This window comes from Temnothorax americanus, unplaced genomic scaffold (assembly GCF_048541705.1).
Source record: "Temnothorax americanus isolate GAGA-0224 unplaced genomic scaffold, ASM4854170v1 Scaffold33, whole genome shotgun sequence".
In the NCBI taxonomy this organism is placed as follows: Eukaryota; Metazoa; Arthropoda; class Insecta; order Hymenoptera; family Formicidae; genus Temnothorax; species Temnothorax americanus.
This window is the reverse complement of record NW_027509475.1, coordinates 18780-45410: the sequence shown is the minus strand read 5'-3', so window position 1 is coordinate 45410 and position 26631 is coordinate 18780. Positions and strand designations below refer to the sequence as shown.

Genomic DNA, 26631 nt, shown 5'->3' with positions numbered 1-26631 from the left:
CGGTTCCTAATCGATACAGGATCAGACGTGAGTGTATTCCCTCGCTCTATGACAGCAGGATACATCGCGCCTACAACCTACGAACTCTACGCCGCTAACGGCTCGACAATCACTACATACGGCTCGACCACATTACAGCCAGATCTTGGGTTACGACGTGCATTCCCATGGCGGTTAATCGTCGCTAAAATCCCACAGCCCATCATCGGAGCCGATTTTCTCGCCCACTATCATCTCCTACCGGACCTACAAAAAGGCATCCTTCTCGATGGTAGGACGAGTCTACGCATAAAAGGCACGGCAGAAAGAGGGGCTGCAGAATCGATCAGAGTGTTGGCAATCGAAAACGAATACCACCGAATCTTGGCAGAATTTCCAGAGATTACAAAGGCTACTACCAAGACGCGTACGGTAAAACACGCCACACTGCATCATATCAAAACCACGGATGGCCCGCCAGTAGCATGCCGTCCCCGTCGGTTAGCTCCTGACAAATTAAAGGCAGCCAGGGCCGAGTTCGATCTCTTGCTACAAGAAGGGATCATACGACCTTCAAAAAGCCCATGGTCAGCACCGCTACACATGGTACCTAAGAAAGGCAACTCCTGGAGATCTTGTGGAGATTACAGGGGGCTCAATGCACGAACGGTACCGGATCGATATCCGATCCCACATATAGAAGACTTCTCGCAATCGTTACACGGGAAAAAGATCTTCTCAACATTAGATCTTGTGCGAGCATATAACCAAATACCCGTTAACCCGGACGACATTCCGAAGACGGCTATAACCACGCCCTTCGGTTTGTTCGAGTTCCTTTTCATGCCATTCGGGTTACGCAATGCCGCACAAACTTTTCAACGCTTCATCCACGAAGTCACAAAGGACCTGGATTTCTGCTACGATTATATTGACGATGTCCTCGTCGCGTCCAAAAATGAAGAAGAGCACAAAGAGCATTTGCGCATATTATTTAAAAAACTGCAAGAATACGGTATCATTCTAAATCCTGCCAAATGCGTCTTCGGCGCGAAAAAGGTCCTGTTTCTCGGCTACGAGGTCTCAGAAAAGGGCACACGACCTCCGCCAGAGAGGATCGAAGCGATCAAGAAGTTCTCGAAACCGGAGGACGTCCAACAACTCCGACGATTCCTGGGAACCCTAAATTTTTACCGCAGATTCATCCCCGAAGCCGCCAAGGATCAAGCAATTCTAAATGGCTTACTTGGCGGTCCCGAAAACGAAAAAGAAGGCTCCAATAACTTGGAACGCTGAATTAGAAGCAGCCTTCGAAAAATGTAAGGACAGCCTGTCTCGTGCAACTATGTTGGCTCACCCAAAGCCGGAGGCAGAAATCATCCTTACAACTGACGCATCCGATACAGCCATCGGAGCAGTTATTCAGCAGCGGGACGGAACAGAATGGCAACCACTAGCCTTTTTCAGTAAAAAGCTGAATCCGGCTCAGAGGAAATACAGCCCATACGACAGGGAGTTACTAGCAATCTACGCCGCCATCAAACACTACCGGCACATGCTAGAAGGAAGGCTCTTCACGGTCTTCACTGACCATAAACCGATCACATACGCTTTCCAGCAGGATCTGCTGCACAGCTCTCCCAGGCAAGCACGACACTTACAATACATCGGTCAGTTCACCACCGATATACGCCATATCTCAGGCAAAGATAACGTCGTCGCTGATGCCCTCTCAAGGATCGAAGAGATCCACGCAGCAATCAACCTAGAGGATCTATCCAGAGCACAGGAGGAGGATACCGAGGTCCAAGACCTATTACAAGGGAACTCTTCGCTCAAGCTCACTAAGATTCTGATACCTGGAACCAGTGCAGCACTGTACTGCGACACGTCAACCCCAATAGCACGTCCCTTCGTTACGCAACAATTCAGGAGACAAGTGTTCCAGTCATTGCACAGCTTATCGCATCCAGGAGTTAAAGCGACAGCAAAATTAGTCGCACAGAGGTACGTCTGGCCACGCATTAAAGCCGACTGCCAAGAGTGGGCACGAGCATGTCTCGCCTGCCAAAAATCGAAAGTTCATAGGCACAACCGATCGCCTCTCGGACAATTCATCGGCCCCACACGACGGTTCGAGCATATTCATATGGACCTCGTCGGACCATTACCTGTCTCAAGAGGCTACCGATACTGCCTTACAATTATTGACCGGTTCACCAAATGGCCTGAAGCCATACCGGTTACAGACATTACTGCAGAAACAGTCGCCCAGAATCTCTTTACACACTGGATTACGAGATTCGGCACACCTACGCGGGTCACTACGGATCAGGGGAGGCAATTTGAGGCCGACCTGTTCCGTCAGCTTACAAGGCTCACAGGCACTACGCATATACACACGACAGCCTATCACCCCGCAGCCAACGGCATGGTCGAACGCCTGCATCGGCAGATTAAAACGGCCATCAAATGCCACGCAACGGAAGCTTGGACCGAAGTATTACCCGTCGTCATGATGGGCATCCGAGCAGCATTCAAGGAAGATCTCCACGCAACTCCCGCGGAACTCGTCTACGGAGAGACATTGAGACTTCCGGGAGAATTTCTACAAGAAACTCCACAACCAATTGATACAAACGACTTCATCCAAAAACTCAGACAAACGATGCAAAGTCTACGGCCACAACCAATCAAGAGGCACGGTTCGCCCGCTACATTCGAGCATAAAAATCTTGAAAGCTCCTCACATGTGTTCCTCAGGCACGACGCACCAACGCGGGCTCTGCAACCCACCTTTGATGGCCCATACGAAGTCCTCAGCCGAGGCGAAAAGGTCTTTAAGTTACGGATTAACGGAAAATCCGTACACGTAACAACAGACCGTCTTAAACCCGCCTACATACTGGTAGATCACGAGCAAACCGAAAAACCTCCAGAGAAGCTCCAGCACCTTCAGCCTGACACTCCAGCACCTACGGAGGTCAGAACACGAAGCGGCAGAGTATCACACAAAACCGTGCGATTTCAGGTAACATAATACAACGAAGGGGGTAATGTGGCGGTTTACGCCACCGAAAAAGCACGTTCGCGCACCTAATTGTGCAGCGCACCGACTTACCGACGCGACGGTAAGTTCGCAGCGACGCCGCTACGCGCCGCATCAAGAGAGCGGCTAACTCGTGTTTCATTTACAACCAGGCATAGTATAATAGGAGGCTCAGCGGGAGCCCAAAACCAGTTCCTTGGCGCCAGTCGCCGATATCAGTAAACAGAACTCTTCGCGCAAGAAGAGTTCGTAACCCAGCGGCGTTAATCGCCACAACTTCTCGGCGTAAATCGCCTGGAATCCTCGGCGTCAATCGCCGCGAGTCCTCCGGCGTCAATCGCCCAAACGACTCCTAGGCGTTAAACGCCGGCGCCTCGCGCCCACGGCGTCAATCGCCGCGAGTCCTCCGGCGTCAATCGCCCAAACGACTCCTAGGCGTTAAACGCCGGCGCCTCGCGCCCACCAATAGGCGACGACGGCGACAACGACGACACTCGATACCGCCAGACGGCGCTCCGGTCGCCTACGGTATATAAGGAGGCGACGCAGCAAACACAGCTCAGATTCGACCCTGAGAAGGCGCTAGTCGCCTGACAATTATCCACGCGCCAGCACCAGCATCACCACGCCGCGGATAATAAAGGAGCGACCTTCCCCGCCTCCTGCGGAGGACGGAAATAACCCGGCCATACGTCGCAAGACGCGACCAACGCCGCTCCGGGTTACCGCCAGGAAGGGCCGAGACGGCATCTCCACGCGGCCACACCTTGGCGCTAGTCGCCAAAGATACGGCGCTTGGACGCCGTATACCCGCGGTATCCGGCCCGCGAAGTACGTGCCACCGCCGCCGCTTCCAGGGAGCAATCCCTACTCCAGGCTCATCCGCCCGGTTGAGCCAGTACCTCCACCTAGTGTGATCGTCGTACGCCGAAGGCCGGTCGTTTTATCGGACGCGCCGGCCAACACGACGAAACCCGGCAAAAGCGTCAGCCGCCGGACGACCTCGGACCGACCACCGACGCCAGGGGCGTTCCTGGACCTCACCGGCGAAAAAGAGAATTTGCCACCGTCAACGAAGCCATCCCCGTGCACCTGCGGCAGAGGACGACCAGCGCTACGGGACCAGGCCACGCAGACGAGCCCGAAGAAGCTGAGGGACCAGGGGACGCAAGCGAAACACCGGGGCGGCCGATCGACATACCAGGCCACACAGACACACATACAGATGTATAACCTGTAAATATATGTATATAATGTATATCTGTCTCCTATTGACTACCCTCTTGCGATTCACTATCCTTGGGCCTTTCCTATGCGCACCCTAACCACAAGCGTAAGTAAGTTAAGATATAAGCGCCCATATATACATATCTGCATGCGCATACATATATCTGAGATTGTGGTGAACCAATTTGCATAGGTCGACTTAGGAGGTTTAATACTATTATACAACACTACTATATGTGTGCATGGATTTTCCAACCGCCAATAGCAATTTAGCACACGATATGTTTAAGTCTAATAACCTGCCAGAACTGAACTTGCCAAAAATATGATTCGTGGTTTATTACGTCAATTAACATATCGAAAGCTGAATTTTTGTGAGGAGGAAACTGATGATTTAAATGTTAAATCAAATCTAAATATTAGTGCAAAATCATATTAGTGCAAAATCAAGCTGATAGAAAATGTTTTTTATATTATTTAGTATCTTGCTACGTATTTTAATTTCGAATATATCATGCTATATTATACTTGTGACGCAATGGAAAGATCGATGGGAGAATTGAAGGTACTTCGCGTTCGTCTGACCTGATTAAATCGCAATAAATTTAACCGAGCGACAATACGGAAAATTAAGAGAGAAGGATATCGACAAGGGTTTGTTTCTTAATGAAAGCCTCGCACCGGAATCGACGTCGGATCGTTATCGACTTGTCGATATTATTTTACATCTCTATAGGCAGATCCGTTCTTTCCGTTCGTGCGTCATGCTTACGTTACACCGAGGCGCGAGTGTCTGTCGCAACCGCCGCAGGATTTCAGTGAGAAGTATCGGATGTGCGATACCGTGCGCAATCGACACGCACGAGAGTGTATCGCCTAGCGACTAATTTCTGTCATTCGAGATATATTATGCGCGTCTGTCGCACTCAATACCCGGAACATGGGAGAAACGAACGAAAACTAATCGGCCTCTCCGGAGACCTGACGTCGAGCGTACGGTAATGAGCGTCAAATTGCCATTACATTCCCCGGGGGAGAGAAGATACTTGCCTCGAGATAGATGTTCAGCCTGTAAGTGGGGGATGTAAGGAAACGCTTGCGTGAAATCTCACTGATGAATATTTTATGATCCGTCCTTAAATCGTATATAAAACAGCTTATTCGCTTATATTTACTCGACAAGCAGAAAATTGATAAAGGCATCGATTATTTTTAATATTTATTTTAATATGCGATACATAATGAAATTTGCTCAATCCCCGAATAATCTTATTATTATTTTCAACAAATGTACTCGCTTCCAGCAATTTCTTGTCGCAATCGTAATTTCTCCAGTCAGTAACTGAACGGGAAATTGTTTAATTCCGTCATGTATGATTGATATGTCGCGTATGTAGGCATATTATTGGCACAATCTGACCGCATTTGCGGCAAGCGCGAACGTTTCCTTTGCACATCGCGTTGCGTTTCACCGCGACGCTATAATTTCGCGATTGGATTATATCTGTATTTTGGTATTCGGATGCAGAGCATTGCGGCTTGGATACACGATACATCCAAGGACCACATTTTCGCGGTAGTTTTCGTATCGAAGATTACGCAACATCGGCTACGATGCGCGAAGACAAGTCTGTGCGGTGATTCTAATATCGTAACTCTCGATTATTTGTGTTGTGTAGAAAAAGCATAGTCCACAACTCGAAGCTTAGTAATTACTTTTACCGTGCAATAGCAATCCTATTATAGCAATTATTATACTTGTTAAATTTAAAAAATAATATATTTTAAAATGTTAGGACACAAAAAAGAGTATCTTGAAAGAGTTTCAAGAAACTGAATTGATGGGATATCAAACGGATTAAGAATGTTTAGAAATTTTAAATTCTCACCCTGATCCGCGGAAGCTCTTCTAGGATCTTGCAAGCCCAGATTGCCCCTCGCCGCCCTTCTGTCTTGATGCCCTCCGAGACTACCTCTAGGACTTCTATTGATCCCGTCAGGCCCGATGCTTCCTCTGGGACTTCTGTTCTCGTCGTCGTTGATGGCTCCGAGAGAGCCTCTCGAGTGTCTGTCGGCGTCGTTCATGCCAATGCTTCCGCGCGGCGATCGATTCGTCTGATCGTGCAGTACGATCGAACCTCTCGGACTCCTGTTGCTCTCCGGCGGGCATATCGATCCGCGCGGGGATCGATTCGGGTCCGGCGCTATCGATCCTCTGGGCGATCTGTTGGGATCGGGCGCGATAGAGCCGCGGGGACTCTGGTTCAGACACTCCGAGGCTATCGAACCGCGTGGACTCCTGTCCACGACCTCCATGGGCGTGATACTCCCCCTGGGTATCCTATGCAGGTCCGGGCAGATCGAGCCACGTGGACTTCGGTCGAAGTCCAAGTTCGCCATGCTGCCTCGCGGACTTCTCGTCGAGTCCGGCACCAACGAGTGTCTGGGACTACGATTGAGGGCCGCGATCGCGTTACCATTCTCCGGCAAGAGGGATATTCTGGAGCCGCCGACCGCCATACTATTTCGTGGACTTCGATTATAGGCCACGTCCGGCACCAGAGAATTCCTCGGGCTGAGCGCCGAGTCCGGCACCAGAGAGTGACGCGAACTGTGAGAGACTTCCGGCGTCAGGCTATTCCGCGGCGACCGTACCATGTCCGGTACTAGACTATTGCGTGGGCTCCTGTTCGGGTCCGGTATTAGGGAGCCCCGCGGGCTTCTGCAGTAATCGTCAGGTATCAGAGAGTTTCGTGGGCTGCGGCTCGCCTCGGGCGCCAGGGAGTTGCGGCCGGTGCCATACTGTTCGGGATCCGGCAAGATCCTGCGACAGACTCCCTGAAATAGAGCACCATAGATTCTAGAGAATTACCTCGTAATCTATAACTCCCATTGTTAGCAGAAGAAGCAGGATTCTTAGAGCAAAAATTAATGTTCATGCGTATATATGAAGTTTTTGTAAAAGAGATCGCACTCTCTTCTCCCTTTCACGTAAAATATTTATTAAGAATGGTAATTACTCATTTTAGTGAATTAGCTCGTCAATTTTCTCTTTACAAATTGTTTAATTTCTATTTATTCAAGTTAACTGGTTTTTCTCATTTTACTTGGAAATGGTTGAAGATATGCGTATTAATATTGCACGCATTCATATCTCTGCAATGTATCTAGTTTAATTAACATAGGAATTAACGTAGGAATAAATTTACATTTGCATATGAAAGCTGCACGCTCGCGGAACATATCAAAACACTCGATTGAAGTGAACGTATTTTAATCATTTTAGCGATCGCTGTCCAAAGCCAACCGATAACTTTCGAAACGCATGCCTATGCCGCGCCAATCATTCGCTAATGAATAACATGTGATGGCAATCCATTTGCCGTGAAAATTTCATGACCTCAAAATTTTGTGGATAAACTGATGTGTAACGTGCGTGACAAAAAGTTCGTATTTAGTTTCATCGATGGATGCGGTGCTCGAATTGCATATCGATCGAATATACAATGTCAAACACCTGTACAGTCGAATATCCCTTGAGTAATTGAATATTCAGTATAACATTGCGTAGCCTGAAGGGAATAAAAAAAGCATACACACAAAAAAAGAATGAAAACTGCTACAGGCTCGGAGCTCGGTTGACTGAGAATTTCAATTAATATGGAGTTCTTTTCTGTGCTCTACCCAATTGTCAGTATTGTAAAATTGTAGTCGATCGAATTGCTTAAATCATTATTCGTGACAGTTCTAAAAATAGTAAATCAGATCTTTATACATCTTCTCGGAAAGAATGAGGTTTTGACATTTGTGCTCGGCCTCACATATACCAAAACGAAATAATTGTTGCGGGCAAGAGTGTTCATACTGTTCATGTTACTGTATACACTGCAAATCCAAGTATATTATTTTAACTGAAGCTCTTCTTACACATTTCTTGCCGTTTTAAATCACGTTATTTAACACGGTTGAACGTATTAATTATAATTCAATAGGACGATTGAACGTGTTAATTTAACAGCAACAAAACATGTAAAACGAGCTTCGGTTAAATGTGTCATTTTTAGACGTTTATACGTGTAGAAATAACTTGGATTTCTAGCGCACTAAAAGCAATAACGATTCGAATACATATATAAAGGGATTATAGCGGAATTCTAGAAATGTAAGAGGGTGAGTACTAACCTCGTCGGGGGAGTCGCTCTCGGTATCCAGAGCAATATTCGGCACCACGCTACTCCTCGGCGACCGTTGCCTTTCCATCGTTCCGCCGGGGCTACTTGGTGGCAAGATGAAGGGTTTTTCAGTGGCTACGCTCGCTCGTCGACCTCGCATCGTCGGAGATGCTGGCTGGCTCGAGTTTGCCACGTTTGGCGACGCTCGCCGGCGCCGCGACGAAGCGCTTCGATGTAACATCACGGCGACATCCTTTTATCTCTGCGACACAATGCATTTCCCCATCTCACCAAAAATCTTGCCAGAAATATTCGCAAAAGATTATTTAGCGTCAATATTATTTTTTAATCAAATTATTATCAAATAACACGCGTTCTATGACAAATATGTGACGTAAGAGGTATTAGAATATATTGAACTGCTTATGAAATTAACTATGCTAACTATTAAAGAATATATTTAAGTAACTTGTGAATTTTCAAGCTGTATCTCAGAGAAATTTCGAGATTATAAGAATTAAAAGCGTATCTTTGCGACAAAAGAATGTTTTGCTTTGAGGTACGATCATTAACACAATTGCAAAGATGCCACCTCCATACTAAGAGGCTAGCATTGCCTATTAGAAGTTTGAAGAAGTAACAAAACTCTTTAAACTTCTTCCGAGTTTTTTGTGTGGCACGTTAAAAAGACAAATGCAGTACTACAGAACTACGAACTTAATTGCTTGAAACGACATTTCTATGCACAAAAAATTACAACTCGAGGGTCTACTTAAATGAGAAGAATACATATTATTATACTAACTATATTTGTATATGTTAGTATAATATGGTTAGATTTATCAAATGATTTAATATTGTTAAACTATTAAATATCTTTTAATACATAAAAATATTGAAGTCTAATTATCTCAGACAGAAGAGACATATATATATATATATATAGCTTAAATTATAAGAACTACGTTCAATGCACATATATGTTCCCGGATAGACAATTAAATGCCCAACGGATTTCCAAGAACATTCATTACATGTCTACGCTACATGAACAGTTTCTACCCGGAAGATGACCCAGATAAGTGCACAGCGGGGTTCAGTGCATTATATTGGCCTGCCTAATTCCCCGACCCAAACTGCGACGTGCATTTTGATGCGCCGATGGGAGCATGTCTCTCATCGCACGTAACACCTCTTGCATATAGGCCGTGCATATATTATCGATTCGCGTATAGGTCTAAAACAGTTCCTGAGCGGATTAATTTACGACCGGGGGTATTGTATGTCGTAAAGTAAGCAGTGCGGAAAGCCTTTCACGCGAACTCGGTAACACGTGGAAAAATATTTCGCAATCCATTCCGAATGAGGGAAGATCCGGAACAAAATTTGAAATTATATATCTCAATTGAAAAATATGCGATACCGATCTATATGATTATTTATTGGAAAACTACGTAAAACTGAATAATAACTAGGAAATTGAACATCTGTTTATATCTCATGTTATGTAATTAAATGCGAAATATGGAGGCACGAGCATGGACGGGATACTGCGCGTTCTGAAAACATGACCATCGGCAACGTGGATGAATTATCGTGATATCGTTAATTGTTTTGCCGAACGCGATCAACAAGGTGAATAAAATTCGTTTATATTTTATAGGTACGATGCTTGTTCGACATTTAGTTTAGCGGAGTCAATAAAGGCTTTATTGGGAAACTTTTTATTAACAGAGAATAATTTTTTTGCGAAAATGCTCAGAAAATAATGTGCTTTTTGAAGTTAAAAGCTGAAATTATATAATTTAAGATAATTGATATAACAAAAATACCACCCATGTATTTTTCGTGAAAATTGAACGAAGATATACGAATTGTTTTTTTTTTTTTTTTTAATCATTTTTTATTACCGTTTTTTCATTCTATATTTTCATGAATTATCTTCGCTTGTAAATGAATTCCCACAGATGTGAGCGCTGCTAGAGCATAAAATATAGAAGATATTTTAAGCTCTAGCCAGCATCACAAATCTTTTATACGTTAAATTTTATTTCTACGCGTCACAAAACACAACTCTGTAATATCATGACTTTTTTTTATGAAAATTAAAAATACTAACACTTGACACATGTTAAAATTTACCTGTTTAGTAAAACGAGCGTGAAATTTTACGAGAAATTTCAAGCCAAAATCTGTAAATCTGTGGCACGTTAACTATAAAGCAACGTGAGTGGCACGAAATCTAGTCATTACGAAAAACTTTTCGACGTAGGCGCGAAACGGCATTAATTTCGTTGGTACTTCTTCTTATTTTTTGCCATTATTCCAAACAGAAGCGCGACTTCTGAAAGAAAGTTCCACGGAACTTCGCAATGAAATCTCTCTCTTTGCGAAAACTTAGAGATCTGTACGTATGGCGTAACGATATTATATCTGCCGACACGTTTCTTCATCCACTGAGTAAGCAACTTAGACTGTACGTACAAATATTCTTCATCTATACATTACAGTTTCAAGACATACGAAACTTCCGTATGCATTTATTACGAGGTTACTTGTCTCGTGGAGGTGCACTTCGTACAAATCTATCGCACTTGAAATTTTGACAAAGAGCATACTCAATATCGAGTGACATCGGTAATCCACAGCGAATATGATGATAAGAAACACGCGACATAGAATAGAATTTCAAAGCGAGGTTTTTCATAATTCAATGGTCTTAGACTGCCGACACCATTACGATCTTATGTAAGCGCGACACGTTTGCTCAACTTATGGCGCCGCTCGATGAGGCGCGCGTTGAAAATATTTCGCTGACATTTAACAGTCATGACGTGCGCTCGTTATTTCATCGCCCACGCGAAAGTCTTTCTAAGTCAACTTCGCAGCTTGCATATCGTCGCGAGATCATCTACGTTATCAGCGCCGGCATTTTCTTTAACGGACTGCGATTACGTCAACGGTTGAGCCACGCGCAAGTTTCAGGTGTAATAAACTAATTAACGTGCTATTGATGTTGCGCGAGTCGCAATTAAAACCATTCGATAGTGCGCAATATGCTGCTGCAAGTACGGCGACATTTTGCGATTATACGTGTCACCACCTAAATTAATTACTGTGGACTATAAAATGAACAAACCAACTAAGACCAATTATTCAACTACCAATTATTCAATTACTAGAGATAACTATGAATTAGAAACCTTAATTATTCCTGCTTTACAACATCAAATAATGCACGGTGTTTTTCGATTTAATAAAATGACATAGTGTTATTGAAATCAGTTTGTTCAAATTAATCTGTAAAATGATTAATACGATATCAATATCACTTTTTGAGCATATATTTTGTATCAAATAAATATATCTGAAAAAAGGCCGTTCATAATAAATTTAAAGTAACAACCGCGATACAATAACATTACAATAGTAGGTACGGCAATTTTGTAATTATACCTGTGTGTGACAATGCGTTCAGAGTAATTAACTATTTAAATACAGTAATGCGTTAATGAACTACAAAATAAACTGACACAAAACAAGCGATAAATATTCCTATTTACTAAATATTACAAGCAATTTACCGAATTGTAACGGAAAAAATGCATTGCACGTGCTACATTTAAAATTATACTATAGCTTTTCATTTTATTGTATAGAAGGTACGAAAAAAACGCGTGGAAGCAAATAGCTGTATTGCATCCTTTTTTTTTTAATAGAAAAAAGTAAATAAATATAAAAAAGATAATTAAATAGGGTAAACTTGGATAAGATGGCCATACAGGAGAAATGCCATGGCCAACCTATGTTTTTTCAATCTAGCTCGCCATGAAACATCGAATGAACATGGGCCATCATCTTTCCTGTATAGCCATCATCTTTCCCGAGTTTACCCTAAACTGAAATTATTTTTAAATTTTAATGTATAACGTCATTGACATACATCGAGGCTTAAATAACGTCGGTAAGAAAAAAAATCCATTGTGTGCGACGTGTATTGATTAAAAATAAGAAAAAGGAACTAAAAAATAAGTTGAGAAATTAAAATATCGAACAATACTGCGGGGGTTGGGCGTCCAGGGGATATTCATTAAATGGCCGCTGTATCGGGATATAGCGCGAGAACGACAAAGTACTGAAAGTTAATTAATCGGAGCAAGCAGAGTGCGCAGTCAATTACTCGTTGCGATACTTCGACGGATCGACTCTGCGCCGTAGGCCGTATACCGTATATCACTCGACCGACAAGTCATTTACGGCCACCTAGCACGGACATTCGTATTGTAAAAACGACTACCGTCAGTACCGTCTACTACGGTGTTCGCCGGCTGAATTAGATGCTGCGCGCGCGCGCGTCCATTTAAGGCCTAAGAATATCTCTCAGAACGTAATTATCACGTTGCACACCGTCGTGTCTGAAAAGACGTATATGAATTATTGGACGGACGAGAAGCGGCGTTAACGAAGATGGAACGTGACGCGAGTTCGTAATAGCGAGTGTTCTCTGAAACTCTTTTCGTATTTCTCTTGCGAGACTGAACTTCCGCGCGGCGTGAGTTCTTAAGCTGCTGAGTGCATAATGCCGAGCACGACAATTAGACTTCAAGGTGAAATGCATTCGATGGATACAGAAAAGTCTGTGTATTGCATGGAAAGCTTGACGATGTTCATGTCATTACAAGTAAAATGTTAAGAATCGAAAGTTTATACCGTGATGGCGATATCCGTCATATATATTACAAATTACAATCTCATTTTTTTTTATTATTTCTATTATTAATGTTTTGAATTGCTGTTTGCGATCTAGTATGACTGCCATCTACAATTTTGACTCCGAGACCATTAAATATTTCTATTTCGGAGTTGCCTTTGTCGATTCGATAATTAATTTTTGTTGAGCAAGTTGAGAGTTTCTCGACCAAACAACGGCATGCAAATAAGATCGATAAGGAGTATAAGTCGGAACAGATAATAAAAACACATAATAAAATACGGTATTGCTAGACTATATCATATGGCACTCTTAAGATATTTTGTCACTAACAATAAGAAGAGTAACTAATTACAAAAGGTAATTATTCTCATAATAAATACCCTGACTTAACCAAACAGCCATTTATCAATCACTTTTGGCTCTCGGTATCAGTACTTAAATGAAGGCAATATAATTAATCACGCCCGCATCACTCTATTAAATCTCCGTATATCCAAATATAACGCGAAAACGTTTATCACGCTCGATTAGCACCGCGGATAGTCACTAGGCAAAATCAATTAACTTAATACTAATTGACGTGCCATTAAGATAAACGATTCCGTAAGTCTAGTGATAATCGAGCGAGTTAAGTCCTCGGAAAGCTGAAGCGTTAATCTATACGTATGGATCAACAAGCATGCCGACACGCAGCGTTCTTTCCGGCCACCCACTCGCGCCTTTTCTCTTATCATTTTTCCCGCGGGCATCCGAGGAAACCATTTGTCTTCTGTTGGGGCAAGCCGGCAAATGAAACGGGCGAGCTTAACGGCGTGGAATTTATGCCAATCCCGCAGAGTGCGATGCCGTGTATACGCGTACGACCGCGATTCGTTTCAATTTTTATCGTCTACAAAATTATTCCGCGGGCACGTACCTATCCCGAAGGGATGGACCACGAATAAGTGAGTTTCTGACGGGTCGAGGATAAACGAGAAACACGTATAGACGCCGGGAACTGTGCGAGTGGAGATGTTGGCAGACTATATATTGTAGCTCGCAAGTGATGATGACCCTTGAAGCCAGCGCTTACTTGCAGTTTTCGAGCGAACCAATCGTCAACGCTAATTATTTCAACAAAACCTAGAACTGTTCATTACGAAGTCTTACTTAAACACGAACTAGAATATTTAGAACACTTTGAAAATACATGTAGGTTGAATAAACCATAAGTACATTTGTAACTTGCCAACAATATAACAAACAATTAAACTTTCATTTTCGGCTATATTTGGCAAACAATCATCGTGACGATTCGACCATTGGTTTTGGTCCTCGTCGTCAAGACGTTAATAACTTTTGATACTTATATATATAAGCATCTCATTTTAAAAATAATTTAAGTTAAATTAAATAATTAAATTTATTGCGAAAAATATTACCTCAGCCAGGGTTCGAACCTGGAACCTCCCTCATTCCGTGTAGGGCGTCGTACCAATTCGACCATCGAGGCATGTGGTAATATTTATCGCAATAACACACCAAACAATAATAAGAGGGAGACACCGATATCGGTAATATTTTTCGCAATAAAATATGCGGCAGAATACGTCAAAAAAGGGGACGCCATCTATAATTCTATATTCAATTATCCGGCATCACGATTTTTCTGGAGGAAAGAAAATGCAAAATGAGTGAAATGAAAAAACAAAGAGGATGCAAGAGAATAAAAGAGAGAATGAGAGAATGAATGCTTGACGATTTCACTTTATCGAGGGATTTTTTTGCGTATATATCATAAGTGTGCAGGCGGCCTGAATACAAAAGCCATTTCTAGATAAAATTTTAACACAAGCACTCACGTTTAATTCTCTTATCGAGTTTTCGACGAAATTTAATGAAAAGTTAAGGAATTAAAATTAAATGGAAAGTTGATCCAGGTTACACGCGCCATTCTTTTATTATTTTCTTTAATTATTGTAACAACTTCAGTTTAAGAAGTCTTTGTGCAGCGAGGCCAATAGCACGAGCTTAAAAGAACATATATATTTTCTGTAATTCTTATTGTTGACATTTGAAGCATTTTTCTATCTTCAAATGATGGTAAAAGCACTTAACTTTAATCGAGGATTCTCTATAAAATAAGGTCAGCTTTTTATACTTCATCTTTTTCTTGTTGATATGATTTTTGTATCAAACCAATACTGTCCTTTTACTCTGTCATCTTTACTAGGAAATCATTATAGAAATAAAAGTCCATACGTATATTTGTATAAGCAATCGTGAATTCATAGAATTTATAAAAGCATTCACAGATATAGATACAAAAGTATTCATAGATACAAAAAATTGCTGCTGTTGCTTTGTAGAAATCTCGTTGCTAAATACTCGGTATTTTCTGAAACACTTCACGGAATAGACAGAAGCCACGTGTTATTCTCAACAGATTCTAGCTAGAAAAGCTTGAAATCTTTCGATAAAACTCATTTCTGAGAATGTTAACGTATTGCAGTAAATGCTTCAAAATAATCTGCAAGCTGAATGATCGTGTATAATAAGTGAATGAGAGAACAAAAAGCTCGAGATATAGCACTTTTCGCGCGCGGTGCAAAATTCCACAATATTTATATCTAGGGATAGTGGCCGCTATATTTCCCTTTTGTCATACAGTTTTATCGTATTCATCGAGAGCATCGTAATGAGCGCGCGAGAAAGAACGTAATTCTGTTGTAGAACGCTACGCCCCTTGTATTTAACGCGGCAACGCTGAGTCAGACAAAGTAGCTTCTTACTACTCAATTTCTCCTATTACCACGCAAACGAAACGAGAAAACGACGTACGTTGCCAACAAAAATTAAAAGCTTCATGCCTATACAGAAGCGCGTAGTCTGAAGAATAAATATAGCTACCGTTGTGAAAACAAAATTCTTTATAACTGTTCGTTCAAAGCTAATGCGTAACAGCCTGTCAACATCAGAAATTCAACTGCAAAAATCGACGTCATGTCAGCGGAACTTTTTCGCTCTTACAGGCGAGGCGCCTGTAGCGACGTGTCCGAAACAAAAAGTGAAATTTCCGATGCCGCGGGAAAGGAAGTAAAACGCGCGAAAATGTATTTCGCGGAAAATCCGGCAGTTCCGAGAAATCCTAATCTTCTCTCGTAGGAGGAAAAGTTCATCAATTCATAATTACGCTAATGACTTGTAGCATAGTGCTAATGGTTTAGGCCGGTTTAACGTGAACGTGCTTTTCTCGTAATATAAACTGATATTTATCTCGGAAATTAAAATGAGCAGGAACATTTAATGAGAAATAGCGGCGGACTCTTTCTTAATCTCTTTATTTCTAAACATTTATTAAGATTTATGTGCATCCTTTTAAGAGCAAATATTGCAAAAAATATCTATGACAAGTTAAACTTATATTGTGTATTGTAAAAAGTTTTTAATGAGTTAGCAGTCGATCTATTCTCGAACCACTCTCTGATTCTAGAAAAGAACTTTATTGATACGACAGAAAAAAAATTTCCGTTCCCGCAAGCTAGATTAAATTCTGAATGATTGGGTTAGTAAACTTAGAGTAAGACCATCGGGGGTTCGGAGAAGAGGTCCTCCGAGAGCGGAATATCAAGCGCTCCGACAAAGTAACCGTGCATATAGCAAAGGAAATACTCCATCTCTTCCGCGATTGATCCTACCAGAAAAGAGCATTTCATGATGCTTGTGACAAAAAGAATACGGTTACCGTTAGAAGGTACAAGTAGTCGACCAAGAGCTCATTCGTTTTACTTGTTCAAGTGCCGTCCGCTTCGTCTCTTTGTTTTTCTTCTCCGAAGTCATCTACCGAACTATATCAATTACTTTTTACCGATCCAGAGAGAATGACAGGATAGCAATCCATCAGAGTCGCGGTCTCACCGTTACCGATTGCGGTGTCTTTAAGGCCGGCGTTGCCCTCGCTCCGCTAAATGTCACCGCGTCTTCCCACGTAATCTCGGTGAAGGAGGCATAATTAAATAGACGAGATACAGAGGCCAGGGCAGGCCAAGGCAAGATGTTGGCAAACATGATTATGTTGATGGTATTCAGATTAAATGGGTAATGTAATGGCATTAACGCCGACCTGCTCCAGCAAGTTGTTTCATATCACGCCAAGTTTGTATAACGTGCGCGGATCTCGGGGGTCCTACCGTTCGGGGATTCGTTCAGGGGGTTACTCGCCAACTATTCCGAATCCATTCCGAATCAGACGATATAATTGTAAAGCATACAATGGAGACAGATGCGCGATACACGTACGATACGACGAACGGTTCGACAGATTAATGGATCGAAAGTTACGATAGAACGATGCATTCGACGTTATGGTAAATCGAGAATCGTGTAAGTGCGTCGAGAGAGTGTTATAAATACGTAGCATGAGTACCAATAAATAAACTTCGAGTACTTGAATAAATTAGATTTCCGATTTAATATAGCCGGATATGCGAAAACGTAGCGATGTGCAATCGTTAACTGCCGAATCGGAATGGAAAACGAAATAGCGAGGAAAGCTTTACAACGTAATAAAAATCGTACGTCTCTCCATGCAAGCGTAACACGTTCCGCGTTTTACCGTATACCTATACTCTGACATAAAAATCGGCGGCGGTAAATGTCAATATGCAAATTCGCAAAGATGGCCACCTACGCGACAATCGCGTATACCGAGAGAAACGGCGAAAGATAAATTAAACGGGAGACAAAATGTTACCTCTCTTGATATCGCGATCTCGTTATCATATTGATGCGCCGGGCGTAATTTCCCATCGTTAGTAGCTTCTCCTATATAGGCATACCGTTACATCCCACGAAGTCGATTTACTCCCACGGCAATTTGAAGAAACATTTCAAGTTAAGCGCCTCGCAAAATCTCCCTGTCGACCGTCGAAGCCTGCGCGACGGAAATTCTCGAAGGGAAATTCTTGAACGAAAGGTTTCTCTCAAGCTTACGATGTTCGCGATATCGTAATACTGAAATCCTTAACAGATACGAGATCTTGAGTTATTACTGTTTATAAATCAGACAAAATTAAATGATATACAATTTTCATCTGTAGGTTATAATTATTTAAATTAAGATAGGAAATTCTAAATATATATATTTTGTACAAAATATATATATATATATATATATATATATATTATAAAAAATATATTAAATATATTAAAAATTATTACAGAAATAACATTTACTCGCGTGTATCTCGAAAGAAAATTTAACAAAGAAGGTTTTACGCGCGTGTTCGAAATATCGCCCTACTCGAAGGAACGTGAATAATTGACACGGTAGGGTGTGAGCAGGAATTTTAATGGAAAACGTGAAAACGAATCTCGGCGCGCTCCGACCCGACTTGTATCGCACGTAGTCAAAGTAACGATGTAACTTTCGATTGGATTCTCAATTAATGACGAGTACCGTCGTCGTCGGCGCGTGTCCGCAAGCGTTGTTACCAGTTAGCAATTAATTACTCCGTTTCAGCAAAGGGGGATTCTGCCATAGCGAGCAGCTCTGTTAACGACAACAATTAATCTGACCATCGATCCGCATGTTTGTTAATTGACGAACTCAACATTTTATTGTCGCGCAACGCGCACTGTCTCTCTATTGTTTTATCCATATTTAATATGCGACCGGATCTCTGTAGAAATGCGCGAAATGTTCGATAAAATCTCGATGAGAGAAACATTTGAACGTAAATACCTTCGACTGTTGGATTTCCTCGGGAGTTCTCGAAACGTGTCGTTGGGTATTCCGTATTTTATTTATCGAGCCTCTCTTTCTTGCAATTACCCACCGTATTCTGAAAAATTCTGAGATGAAATTATAGCCGATTTTTTTCTGAAGAGGAAATCGATGACTAACATAATTATGGAGGCTAACACGAAGTGTTTTAAGATTCTAAAGGCATTATGCGTGAATGATTAAAAAAGATATAATGAAGATCGTACCCAGAGTGCACTTATTATAATAGCATTAATGCAGCCGTGTCGGTTTAATTATCAAGCTTGACCACTGTGACGGACTGGACTCGGTGGACGCGCGCGTAACGGCACATCGGAAATTTTTAAATTTGATTCCTAATGCCAGGCAACCGTGGCACATTTAGAGCCACGTTCATTTTAAAGCGGAACAGCTTTGCACCATCACAAAAAGGGGAAAAAAGAAAGAACGACTCTCTCTATGGCTGTACTTACTAGTTTTTACTACTTTCGCAATTCATTTCGCGGAGAATTGCAAAGTCGTTACAAAAAGTATTCACTGCGGGTATTCACTCCGGTAAGTAATGCCGTAGGTAATGCCGCGTAAAATAAAGATGAAAACTACGTAACGTTGCACATTTAACAATAACAATATTAAATAAAATAATTTTTCAAACGCATATCCTTACGTCTCCCATGAATACTCAGTACGTCAATCATAAATGAAGGAGATTCTTTATTTATACAATTGACATGTTGAATATTCATATTTGAAAGGATTGAACCTCGATAAATCGTAAATGTTCGTATCCAGCTCTTTCGACATACGACACGACACGCGATTTATTTGCATGTGTCTTGTGCTCCCCAAAACGAGCGTTCGGTTAAAATACGACTCGGACTGATTTACACGTATCTCCGCGTTTATCCCTCCAGGTATTAGCGTCGTTTCTCTTTCTTTTTTTCCTTTTTTTTCTCTTTTCCTTTCCTCGCTGATACGCGACAATGCTCGCTCGTTTAATTTTGCCGTTTGCAAACGAGATTTAGCACGGCCAACGACGCGGTGTTACGACTTCAAACGGCGTAAGCGAGGATCGATATGGCGCAACGAAAATAGAACTTAGCGCAAGGAGAGACATATGGGTGCGATATGGGATGTACCCGCAGATGTAATAAAGTCCGGTTGAAAAGTATCATCCCTCTCCCACGCGATAACCATCCTCTGGGGTCGTAAAGGCGTTTTACGGGGTTGCCGAGAAATGTAAACTTGTGCATTATGAAAATGTCGCATGTATTGTACGGGCAAGTCTCGGGGATCGGAATTCGGAATCTCTCCGTGACGCGTCTTTATGTACGTATACGTAATGGAATCTTTCGGAACGACGGGCACAGCACCGACGTGCGAAAAAAAATAGAGAGAAAACAATGGGAGAACGCACAACTTCGCTCGTCATTTCAATGGCTCGTTCGACAGCACCCCACGATCGATCGCGGCAAAAATAGAGCGCGAAAAATTGATCGGTTTGTTTTTAACATTTCTTTGATGTTAGCAAAACTCCTATCGTATATGAATATCATAATATCGTGTAAGTCTACAATTAAATTTGTTTGATTCTACCAATTCTACAAATATATTAGGTTTTATTCGTATTAACTCGCTTTTAAAAGCATCAAAAACTCCAAAAGGTAATTTTTATTTTATTACTTTTTATATTCACGTATATATAATTTTTAACACGCTTTCCTGAAACTACCACGGAAAAAAATCTGTGTTCTCTCCTTCTTTCTCTCTACGATGTTTTGTGGTATTGTGGTTAATCCAAAATTCCGGTCAGCGTGTCCGCAAACAAAACTCGGATTGCTCTAGGGTGCGCTCGACTTCATGGTAAATCTTGGAGCGCCGAATAATACATAAAGGCCGCAGTGTTACACGACGTGCGAATGCTCGTGAGCGAGTGCCGTTCGTAAATATTAAAACGTACATACTATATCTATTGCCGAGAATTTATGGTGCGGAACTTCGACAGACGTAGGAATATTTGCGAGCGAGGACGTTCGTTTTTCTGCAGGCGGTGTGCCATGCGCGAAATGCAGAAAGGGCGGAGATAGGAGACTAATATCTCAGGAGAGTCTCGAGGCAGATGAATGGCGACTACCTTTCGAGGAGAAAAAAAGCAGTAAGAACATCAGCGACGTAGAAAATATTATGGGCAACTTTGGCGCAATTCGTCATGGCGTATGGGCGCGCATTTTCGGCATTATGAACGTATCAGGAGAGCTGAATCCTAACGCGCGGAATATTGGCTTACGTCTTTCTTTCTTCGCGTCAACAGGCCGAAAACGATGACGAAAATAATGACTAAATGTAAGAACAGCTACGAGTTTCTTTCCCCAAGACGCGATGAATAAATTAGATATACCAGAATGTCGTCGCTTCGACGTAATCGTTGCTAAATATATCCCCTATCGAACACGTTTTTAGAAAATAACGTCTGAATGTTTGCATATACGATAGATTAGCTCCTTTTTATCCAATCCATCCATTAGTCCATCCATTAGTCTTTCGCCACGCAATTTAAAAGGGACCATGCACGCATTAATTTAGTCGTCACGGGGAAAAAAGATTTGCTGTTTTAGCAAAGTAGTTGTGAAACAGTGATAACTAAGCTGTAATTTAGCAATAGTAGCAAAATTATTCGTTAAAGTTTTGCTACTATTGTTAAATTGTAGCTCTTGCTGCAAAAAACGTTAGTTATCCCTATTGTATCCCAATCAAAGCTATAGTAGCTAATCCTTTTTTCCGTGTTCTAATCATAAATTCTTAAAAGCCTCCAGCGGTAAAACTAACGATTGCTACTCACGTTTTCGACTATCATCGTATCACAACGTGTCCCCGAATACAAAATCGAGCTACATTCTGTCTACAGAATGTTCAACTTGTTGACCCACTTGAGAGATTTGCTCGCATCGTTGTAGTTTCGCGCTACAATTCACAGTCCCATCCGATTTCTCGTTCGATCACGCATCTCCATTTTAACATTCAGCATCGACAGTATTGGCGCTATGCGAGTTCCCCCTACTTATCGCGAGACTCGGCGAGAAACAGACTTTTGTTCCAAATGAAATAAAACTACTTCGCGAAATAGGGTCAACGGCCAGTCGCCTGGTGTACACAAACTTTCTTGAAAAAAGATGCAAGAGAATGCAGATGCTGAGTTCTCTTGAATAAACTTCTTCCTGAAATTCTTCTATACGTTTCCCGTTTAAAACTTAACTTAGCAGCTGTCACCCTCGAAATATGACATTCGTTTGAAAAAGAGTTAAAGTCGACCATCTTTCTCTATATACTTCCTACGCATGACTTTTACTATTTATGATGGCATAATTTTGTACAGTGCATTGTAATCGAGTATGAGACTTTGAAAGGTACAAATTGAAAGATAAATTGAATCATAAATTGAAATATTATTGAAATTCATTGAACATTAAATGGAAATTTCATCGTCCATTTGTACTTCATGGGAAGTCTTAAAATTTGAGCCGCGGAACTCGCAAATCGTTGATTCACATCGACTTTTATCGAGAAGAAATTAAGTTAGAATTGATGGAGGGGACCCGCTAGCTAAAAGAAACGCGAAACGATAAGAATATAAAAACATAACGAACATGTCAAGCCGATGAGAAGAGACTTTTCGCCGTGATTGCAAAACCCGAAGCTTTCCCGCCCCAAGGGTCTTCCGCGGTTACGTTATATAAGAAATTGCGCAGTCACAGTCACGCCGCGAACTAGATCGAATACAAGAAGGGAGGAATACAAGAACTCACCTCAGCATGATGAAGCTGTCCGCTCGCGTTCATGTGTAACGCGCGACTCTACCGCCGTTTTCTTCTATCGTCGTCATTAAAGTTCGGGGCGAGTCCCCCGCGAAAGACAAGAACCGAACCGCGCAGACCGAGAGAAAGAAAAGCTCGCCAAATATACGTTTGTGCGATCACGATGCATTCACCCGCGTTCTCGATCTCCTCGCGGACCTTTTTTTACGCGAGCGCGCGCCGCGTCACGCCGGTTGAATCGGCGCGCGGCGATGCGCCGATCGTCGGGGGTTGTGCTTCTCGTTATCGGCGGACGAGAATGAGTGAGTGCGCGGGGCGGCGTTGGGACTGGGTGCCTCGCTCTGCGAAGGGCCAGCGAGCCGGCGCGCGGCGCAACTTACCCCACTCGCGGCTCGAAGCTGACTGAAACGCACCCCCGAGCCGGGAAGGTGCGGGTGGAGAATCCCGACGTGGGGCGCAGATCGGCGGCGACACGCGAGACCGCGACCTGTCGCGGATGCGGGGTGCCCTTATCGGCGTCGGGGCTGTCTTATCCCCGATGGCATCGGGTAGAGTGGAAGATATTTATCTAAATCTTACGTTTAGAGATCCGCTGATGTGAAACGAGTTGTACAGAAGCAAAGCTCGCGCGTTTTCCACTCTCGAGGATTTACGACCAAATTGAAATCTCTTATACGCGCAGTTTCCAATAGATCGCATCTAGGTTTTCTTTATTTAAGAATAAAGACATCGAGCTAGAAAATGTAATGTCATCAGACGCGCTTTTGATACTTTTTTATCCGAAAGTGATATACAGGAAGATGTCGAAGACGGTCGTCCTTGTCGAAGAAACTTCGAATAATAAGGCGACTTTTACTTCTACTACTTCCTGAATAAGAATTATTTTTACAGAATGTATTCTGTACTCGTTAAGGAGACCCAGTTACTTCTTATTATAATCAGGAAACGTGTACAATGTTAAAGTCGATATCACTAAGAATATCAATTAGGTACTAAATGCATTGCGTTATCGTTGATATGCAAATCTCTGCATGAATAAATCAGGAGAAACGCAAGCTGCCGCTTTTGTAATTATAGTATACGGAGAAATGTCTCCATATATATTAGGAACTTTACAGCTAATTGCCAACGATTAACGGGTTATTGTTACGTGTGAATTAACAGTCACCTTGGTGCCAGATACGTTGCGTGACACTTTCAGAATTCCAGTATTTCGTTATATTCTACGGGGCAAGCGTTTTGGCTGGCTCTGCGTTACATTTGGCAGCGTTTCAGAGAGATAAATTAAAAAACGATTGCCGAGAGAAAACGCACCGAGCGCTCTTTTGATTTTGCCAAAAAGAATAATCCGCTTTTCAGCATGTTTGGAACTGCAAACTTTATTCCCTTGATATACGAAAAATTTGCGCTTCGTGCGTGTTTACTTGAACCGAAAGTTCCAACCAAGTTGAGGGCGAACAGACCGAGAGAAATGTTTAACTTTTACTTGTTCGTTAGAAAACTCCGAGTGCGAACTCAAAAATGCATGATTTATGAGACAACTATAGTTCCCCGGTGAATAGCGAGTTATTAAACATTCTTCGTTCCGCGCTTCGAAGAAAATGTACGAGCCTCGGGCTGCTCAGCGCGAAAATAACATCGCGTGCAAATCCTCTTACGTTGTCTAAACTCGAGTTCGCCCGTTAAGCTACTATGCCCGTAAAACACCCGAATACTTACCACCCGCGGTGGCATGGTTACGCGAAAGCATACTATCCGAACTTTCGCGCTCGCACTCGGGCTCAATCTCATTACGTGTGCCCTGCCGAGAAGCACGATGAAATAGTGGCATTACGCGGTTCTACACATATATATAGCAATGCAGCAGCGGCGGCGGTATCGTGACTGCGTCTTGTCGAGTCTCTCTGTCTCCACGCTTTATGCAGCCATATTTCTTCCGGCTGTAACTGTAACTTGTCCCGGCTAGAAGAATTTTTTCGTTCCTGGTAATCGCGTATTCCCTGGGTCGTGTAGCTTTACTCCGAGACGTTCTTTGATGTGCAACGGTTATTTCAACAGCTTTTCCACGTATGTACAGTGGGTTGGCGCATATTTTAAGATAAATTGATCGAACAGATTCTGTTGCGTAGTTCGGCGAAATTTTATATGATACCGACAAAATAAGTGTATCGCATTCGGAAATAACAATATCTCTATCGCTGTCAGTGCTCGTGGAACGATACTGTTATACTATATTGTCAAAAAAATTATATTCAATTTGTGATTGAAACCGAAGTAAGCATTGCTTTGCATATAGTGTACAATACGTTCTGTGTGTGTTCATAACACGTTCGAATATTTCGCTTTTAATTTCATCGTCGATACAGCCGGCACAATATACGCGACGAACGCAACGAGCGCGGAACAATGCAGACAGATTGACCCTGGTGAATGCCGTTCTTCGAAAATGCAGAGAGATACGCAGCTTTCGCGCGGTACGTTTTTATTGACTCTCCTGGCACGATAATATTAACTCGCGCATCGGGGGGACGATATTTCGCGTATCTTGTCGCGCGGCTGAATCCGAGAGGGCAGATTTATAATGCACGTGAGGCGTTTAATATCGCGGAATCCTCCCATAATACACGCTTCTTCGGAGGGAGACAAAACCGGGTCGGAGCAGTCGATTTGTCTGGTACTCGGGGTAAGATTAATAGCGATGCGACAGAGGGAAGGGGGGGTGGTGCTCTCAGCTTCGTAACGGTCGGAGAAAGAATGTTCTGTTCTCTCACGAGGTGATATATAATTCTATAACATTCTGCTTGCGCGCGCCAGCGAACGTGCTCCCATAACCCCGGAAAATTAAAAATCAAAAGAAGATCCCGACGAAATGAAGAAGAGATATATATCCGAAGAATCTTGGACGGTAGACAGTAGACATTAGCGATTTAAAAGAAAGAACAACGGAAGTTGTTCAACAGTGAAGGCTGGAGTGGATAACTTATTATATCGGATATATTTTCTCCGTCGTTATAATTATAGTTGGCGCACTTTAAACTTACCTTTCTCACCCTTAATTAGCGCGAGGATACTAATTTTAATGGAGCTTGCAGCGATAATCTTGTTTTTTCTCGTTGCCTTTATCAGACGGAAAGCATGTGCTCCGAACGTCGCCGAGGACTTCCTTCCCACTGCCTCAGTCGTGGCGTCCGTGTTTATCGCCAAGATTAACCTTTAGACAGGACGTGCGGTTGCACTAACGCGGTGACGCTCCAAGGAGAGGTGGTCTTCTCCATCTAATAACTGCCTCGTCTTATCCTCAGTGATCTAGGTTAAAGTGCATCGTTTCCCGAGTGATGTAAAAAACTTTAAACGACATCTTGCCGAGCGGTCGATTCCGTCCCTTCGTTAGTGCATTATTGATACGAGGATTCCGAAGAAGTGTCTTTTAGAATTTTATAAATCTTAATACGTTTAACAATGCTTTTTACGTTGAACGAAATTTGTTATTCCGTTAGAATTAAAAAATTTAAAATTCTCCAGAACATTTAAAGTACGAGATCTCATAAATTGCGATTTTCTTTTTATTTTTGCATCGATCCTTCAATTTCTCAGATGTCGAAAGAAACGCTGTAACGAAATAGTTGCTCTTTACGTGAGACACGTTCGTGTGAGTTCCTCTTCCATCAAATAAAGATAATGTGATTTTGTCCTTTCCATCCATTTTAGTCCGATGTCCCTCAAGAATATACGAATAGTTTAGGAACCCTTCGATCCGAAATCCACCCACCTCGGCAATTCGATCACTCCGATATGTATGGTTCAATTATGCGGTGGCTAACCAGGCGACACAATCGGGAGTTCGTTCAGAATTAGGGTCGCCCACATCAGGGAGATCTATATTTAACCAGGACGCGGAAGATGCGAGCGTGACGGGGCTCGCAGCTCCGCTACGT

The 26631-nt window shown here is 42.5% G+C and overlaps 1 protein-coding gene across 7 annotated transcripts in view; it reads right to left on the bottom strand.

The window, feature by feature from the left end:
* LOC143901266 (uncharacterized) overlaps nucleotides 1-25761 on the bottom strand; it is a 50829-nt gene extending 25068 nt beyond the window's left edge. For 3 of the 7 annotated variants that reach the window (XR_013258029.1, XM_077413407.1, XM_077413401.1), the window contains exons 1-3: nucleotides 22688-23088; nucleotides 8438-8689; nucleotides 6145-7093 (exon numbers count right to left, since the gene is read on the bottom strand). Coding sequence is in view for 6 of the 7 variants with exons in the window: in XM_077413407.1 (XP_077269533.1) it covers nucleotides 6145-7093; nucleotides 8438-8668 (1180 nt within the window). In the remaining variant the exon portion in view is untranslated. Of the gene's footprint in view, nucleotides 1-6144; nucleotides 7094-8437; nucleotides 8690-17873; nucleotides 18142-18863; nucleotides 18974-22687; nucleotides 23089-25737 lie in introns of those variants that run through there. The other 4 variants (XM_077413403.1, XM_077413402.1, XM_077413405.1 and 1 more) reach the window with 4 other exon arrangements.
* Between the last annotated feature and the right edge of the window lie 870 nt (nucleotides 25762-26631).